This window comes from Lithobates pipiens, unplaced genomic scaffold (genome assembly GCF_037356315.1).
Source record: "Lithobates pipiens isolate NorthernLeopardFrog02 unplaced genomic scaffold, aLitPip1_a1.2 Scaffold_23, whole genome shotgun sequence".
In the NCBI taxonomy this organism is placed as follows: domain Eukaryota; kingdom Metazoa; phylum Chordata; class Amphibia; order Anura; family Ranidae; genus Lithobates; species Lithobates pipiens.
In genome coordinates, this window is record NW_027507785.1 from 25693652 (window position 1) to 25700185 (window position 6534).

Below are 6534 nucleotides of genomic sequence, written 5' to 3' on the forward strand. Positions count from 1 at the left end.
GGTGGATGTCAAGATACTCGCTAAGGTTCTTGCCATCCGCCTCAATAAGGTGATCCTCTCGTTGATCCATGGGGATCACGCAGGATTCATGCCGGGCAGAAACACGTCGTTTAACCTCCAGAGATTATTTATTTACCTCCAGACCCTCCATGATGACGCTGGTACTAGGATAATAGTCACCTTTGACACCGCCAAAGTGTTTGATTCTGTTGAGTGGCAGTACTTATGGACCTGCTTGGCCCAGTTCGGCCTGGGGCCCAAATTTATTAAGTGGATCCAATCACTCTATCAGAATCCAGTTGCTGGTACTGGCGAATGGCTGGCCCTCAGAGCAGTTCCCACTCTCTAGAGGTACTAGACAGGGGTGCCCCTTATCACCTTAGCTTTACGCACTGGCGGCGGAGCCGCTAGCCATGGCGATCCGTGCGCATACGGGAATAGTGGGTTTGTGTAGGGATGGGATCACGGAGAAGATCAGCACTTATGCAGATGATACTCTACTTTATCTAAATGACTCAGACCAATCACTTCCCCTAGCTTTAGCACTGATAGAAGAGTTTGGCACGTTTTCTGGTCTAAAAATCAACTGGGACAAGTCCCAAATTCTTCCTCTGGACAGTTTTCCACCTCCCAGAGATAGGGCCCTGCTTCTTTTACAGAGGGTGGATACCATTAAATATCTTGGGATTAGGACGACTAGAACCCCATCAGACTATATCAAACTTAACATAACTCCTTTAATTGACATGATCAAGCAGAAGACACAGCTATGGGCACGTCTCCCACTGGGGGTAATGGGTTGTACAAACTTGATTAAGATGGTCCTTCTTCCGAATATATTGTATATGCTCTGGCACTCCCCGGTCTACCTGGTCCTCAAACACTTTAAGGTGATAGCTGAAACCCTTTGTATGGGGAAATACTAGGCACAAACTCCCATGGCAAAAACTCAAACAGCCCACAGACCTAGCGGGACTGGCACTGCCAGACTTTAATTTGTATTATCTAGTAGCTCAGCTATCACAAATTTTTCATATAGACAAAACAGACAAAGACAGGTTTCTACATTTTTCTATGCCCGACATGGACTAAACTAACTTTAGACCTGATGGTGGAGATTGTTGGAGGGACAGAGAGGGAGGGCAGGAAGGCGACCACTACATCTCCTCTATACCAGTTTTGGAGGGTGTGGAACATTGCTTCTGTGAGACTGTGCCTGCCACCCTTGTATGAATATACCCCCATATGGAGTAATGGGATTATCCCAGAGTTTAGACGGATCATGGGTAGCGGACTGTGGAGTGGAAGGGGCATTTTTTACTTGTCCCACATAATCTCTGGTGGTAAACTAAAATCCTTTCATGACTTTGAGTCTGAATTTGGGCTCCCGAATCACTTTTACTATAGATACTTACAGCTTCGTCATGCATACCGTGCCCAATTTCCCCTAGATGATCTATCTCTAGCCCAAAAACCTTTGATGGCAGCGATTAAAAACCCAGATCCCAAAAAACTCATCTCACAGTTTTATGTTATGTTGTCGCTTCCTTCCATGACCGTGGCTGCCTACACACTAAAAAATAGATGGGAGAGGGAGTTGGGGCCTATTACAGATGACGAATGGAGTGATGCATTGGACACCTGTAAACTAGTATCGCCCAAACTCTCTGACCGACTGACCCAAGTTTTCATAACGCATAGAGCATACCTCACGCCGCTTACAATTTCAAAATACAAACACACCTATTCTAGTACTTGCCGCATGTACACAAGTACCCGGTACTTTCTTTCATCTCCTATGGAAATGCCCTAAAATTCAAACGTATTGGTCGCAGGTGGTGAGGTTCCTACATGACACGATGGGCTCCCCTATCACACTTCAGCCGAAGCCGTGTCTTCTGGGCATCTTCCCAGATCCTGACTCAAATAAATACACCAAAATATTCTTGCATGAAACCCTATTCTCTGCACGGAAAATTATTGCCAGAGTCTGGGTGAGACCTGATCCTCCAACGGTCTCACAATGGCTCGGAGAAATTAATAATGTCTTGCCGTATAAGAAACTTGTATACACCCATAGGGGATGCCCCTCCAAATATGAGAAGGTCTGGGACAGATGGTTCAAGAACTCTGCACCATGCACATAATAGTTTGATTTTAGATGAGTATTGTTCTATACTTTGGTTAAGTATGTGGAGAAGAGCCGGGAGCGGGCGGGATGGGGTGAGTGGGGGGTGGGTGGATCTATGGAGGTGTTTGTATGGCTCCGATAATAATTCGAACACTATGTACTGATGTAATTATCTATGTGAAGCGCATATTTTTATTATGTACGAGAAGTTAAACCGAGACAACCATATGCTTCCATTTTGACACCCGTTATTTTTTGTATGTACCATACAATTTTTTTTCAATAAAAAAGAACTCATGTTTAAAAAAAAACTATGATCAAGTAAAAAACAAATTATAATTGGGAAATTCTAAATCTGAAAATGTGTAAATTCGAAATCTGAAAAATCGGAAATTAGAAAAATCGGATTTTCGTTCTTTTGAATGTTCGGATTTTCTTTCTTATTTTTGATTTTCCGAATTTTTGAATTCTACATTGTAAAGCACTGCTTAAACTGTTGGCGCTATATAAATTGTGCATAAAAATAATATAATAATTTTCGAATTTCCGAATTTTCGAATTTCCACATTTTCGAATGTTCAGTTTTGGGATTTTCGATTTTTCGCATTCTCGAACTTTCGAATTTCGGTAAAATTTGTTGAACAGGTTTTTGTTAACTCGAATATATCAAATATTGCACATGTCTAGTGGCTTTGTGCCTTGTGTGTTTCAGCATCTGTTACAATGCACAAGGATGGGAGAGAGACTGTCTGCTACTGAACTCTTCTAAGCCCCTGTACACACGGTCGGAGATTTCCACAACCAAATCCGTCGGATTTTGTTCGTCGGATCTTGTCCGAAACTGTTGCATACACACGGTTGGGCCAAGTTGGCGAAAAATACGATCTTTCAGAACATGATGACATAATTTCGTTACGATGGGACTACGTTCAGGCTAGTAGCCAATAGCTTTGATGTAGGAATTTGATCTGAGCATGCGTGGCACTTGGTCCGATGAAAATGCTCTACACATGATCGGATTAGGTCCGTCCGGCCCAGTTGGTCGGGAAATCTTTCCAACATGTTGGAAAATTGGATCGGACGGAGATTCGGACAGAATCAGTCCGATGCATACCACACACAGTCGGATTATCCGATGACACGGTCCGATAAGACGCAATCCGACAGATTATCCGACCGTGTGTTCAAGGGCTAAGGCTCCGTTCACATGTGCAGTCAGGTGGTGGTAAAACTAGCTGCAGTTGCAGCTGCACACATGCTGTGTATCACAGCTGCAGCAAGTATTAAACAGCATTTGGCATTTGGCCCTGCCCTACCTATCTTGATCTTGTGTCCACCCTTTGAAGTCCCTGGACACCAACGCTCAAAGCGGAAGGGAGCGGAAAAAACATAAGAAGCCAATCTTTGTTGCTGTAGTGGAAAAAGCATGCTGATAGGAGATGAATAGCTGAGTGTTGATACCAGTTGGCTTTCTCCTTACACTGTCCAGTCACAGGCTGGAGGACTGGATCAATATAAGTAATTTATCAGTAGCAGAGAAAAATCAGATGTCCTGCCCGGTCAGGGAGGACTGTCCTGTGTGGTAGAACCATATACTGTAAATCTCAGCTCCCTGCATTTTATTTGAATCTCATAACCGGTTGACTTTGAAATTATGTCATCAACATGTGTATTGAAAAAAATGATTATAATTTATGTAGGGTTAAGCATTACAAGCTATCATTTCACATTAATCCTTTTATTCTTTTTAAGCCTGAAGGACAGAAGAAGATCTGCAACCACAGAGCCATGGTCAACCTCTCAACCATTTACAGTAATGTAACGCAAGGACCCATTCTTGATAATACAACAGAAATTGTAAGGGTGACCGTCTTGATCCTGATTGTGCTATCTTTCACAGTTTTCTACCACTGGTTGGCCATGATATTCCATGTCTACCTCACCTCACCACACCTACAAGAAATGGCCCGTTGTGTGCTTTTTATCCATATGCTCGTCAATGATACGTTGTACCTTCTCATTTCATTTTTTATGTTTGTCTCTTCTGTTTACCTTTTATACATGCCAGTGCCAGTCTGCTATGCCTTAAGTACCATTACAACGTCCTCCTTTCGGGTCACACCTTACAACCTTGCCATTATGTCCATAGAGCGGTACACAGCCATATGTTACCCGTTAAGACATGGGGAAACTTGCAATGTCCGCTGGTGTAACTATATGATTGTTCTAATGTGGGTTTTAGGGTTAGTCCCCAATGCTGTTGACTTTATCGCTATGAATTTTTCTGTTAGCAGAGATTTTTACTCTCTCAATATGATATGTAACTGGCTCTCTTTTTCAAAGAACCAAGTACAAAGCACCATAAGATCTCTGGTCCTCATCCTCAGCTTCTCCATGGTGGGACTCATAATCGGATACACCTATATTAAGGTCATGATGGTTGCCCTCAAAATAAGTTCCAGCAAATCTTCTGCCTTCAAGGCTGGGAAAACAGTCCTGCTCCACGCATTTCAGCTTTTCTTGTGCATGACGTCCTTCTCCTCCACTTTCACAGAAATTTACGTGAGAAACAACTACGCCTTTGTTCCATCAGTCAACTTCTTCTTCTTTATGTGTCTTCCAAGGTTCATCAGTCCTCTAATTTATGGGCTAAGAGATAATGTTTTCCGTAAACACACTCAAAACATTTGCACCCCTATTTGTTTGAAGGGACCTTAATAGAATTTCATATATGGAAAAAAACAACCTTAGCATGTGATTGGTAGGGATGAGCCGAACACCCCCCGGTTCGGTTCACACCAGAACTTTCGAACGGACCCCAAATTCGAACGAATGTTAGAACCCCATTGAAGTCTATGGGACTCGAACGTTCGAAATGGAAAGTGCTAATTTTAACGGCTAATATGCAAGATACTGTCCTAAAAAGGGTTTGGGGACCTGGCTCCTGCCCCAGGGGACATGGGTCAATGCCTAAAATGTTTTTAAAAATGGCCGTTTTGGCGGGAGCACTGATTTTAATGACGATTAAAGTGAAAAAAAAAAAGTGAAATATTCCTTTAACCAGTTGCCGACCGCCGCACGCCGATGTACGTCGGTACAATGGCACGGGCAGGCATAAGGACATACATGTACGTCCCTTGCCTCCCGCGGGTCGGGGGCCCGATCGGGCCCCCGCCCGGTGCCTGCGGCGGTCGGTATTCGTACGGGAGCGATCCCGGACGAGGGGACGGCCATTCATTCATGGCCACCCCCTCGCGATCGCTCCCGACGAATAGAAATCCCCGGTGACATCACTTCCTCTCCTGTAATGTAAACACAGGAGAGGAAGTGATGTATTCTCTCCTCCGTGTCGGTATTTTTCGTTCCGACACGGAGGAGAGCGGATCAGTAAGTTGCACCAACACTCACACACACAGTAGAACATGCCAGGCACACTCACACCCCCCCTTTACCCCCCGATCACCCCCCCAATTACCCCTGCCCCCCAGTCACAGTGACACCAATGTCATTTTTTTTTTTTTTTTTTTTTTTTTTTGCATTGGTGTCATTTGTGACTGTAATAACTGTTAGGGCAGTTAGAGTTAGCCCCCTTTAGTTCTAATGTACCCCCCTAACCCCCCCAATAAAGGTTTAACCCCGTGATCACCCCCCGTCGCCAGTGTCACTAAGGCTGGGTTCACATTGCAGCGGTTTATGAGAACGAATGTGATTCGCACCGCACTGCAGTGCAAATCACATCCGATCTCTGTGCGATTCGAGTTCAGCCATTCGCCGCACCCGCCGCACCCGCCACACCCGCCGCACCCGCCGCAAATTCGCACGGGACCCTTTTTTTGGCCCGCAGCAGAATCGGATCGCATGGGTGTTCACACCATGCGATCCGAGTTTGCAGATCGCACTGCGATATGCGAACTGATCTGGGGGTGTCAGTAACATTTCACTGACACTCCCAGCAGTTCGCATAGGGCAGTGTGAACTGCCGCCGGGAGGCATGCGATGCGGGAACCCGCCGCGGATTCGCGGCGTTTCCGCATCGCTCCAGTGTGAACCCAGCCTAATAAGCGATCATTTTTCTGATCGCCGTATTAGTGTCACAGGTGACGCTAGTTAGGCAGGTAGGTATTTAGGTTCGCCGCAGCTTTTTATAGCGCCAGGGACCCCCATATACTACCGCATAAAGCCCCCTGATTGCCCCCTAGTTAACCCTTTCACCAGTGATCACCATATAACTGTTACAGGTGACGCTGGTTGGTTAGTTATTTTTTTATAGTTTCAGGGCACCCGCCATTTATTACCTAATAAAGGTTTAACCCCCTGATCACCCGGCGGGTGTCATTTGTGACTAATAACTGTTAGGGCAGTTAGGGTTAGCCCCCTTTAGTTCTAAGGTACCCCCCTAACCC

At 45.1% G+C, this 6534-nt stretch overlaps 1 protein-coding gene across 1 annotated transcript; it reads left to right on the forward strand.

Moving 5' to 3' along the window:
* Positions 1-3889: 3889 nt before the first annotated feature.
* On the forward strand, positions 3890-5094 carry LOC143926927 (odorant receptor 131-2-like). Its single transcript, XM_077450961.1, has one exon. The coding sequence runs from the start codon at positions 3920-3922 to the stop codon at positions 4847-4849; it is 930 nt and encodes a 309-aa protein (XP_077307087.1). The 5' UTR covers positions 3890-3919; the 3' UTR covers positions 4850-5094.
* Positions 5095-6534: the final 1440 nt, after the last annotated feature.

Bases quoted from the DNA above. Each gene is read 5' to 3' on its own strand.
- LOC143926927 (XM_077450961.1), top strand. From the start codon at position 3,920: ATGGTCAACCTCTCAACCATTTACAGTAATGTAACGCAAGGACCCATT.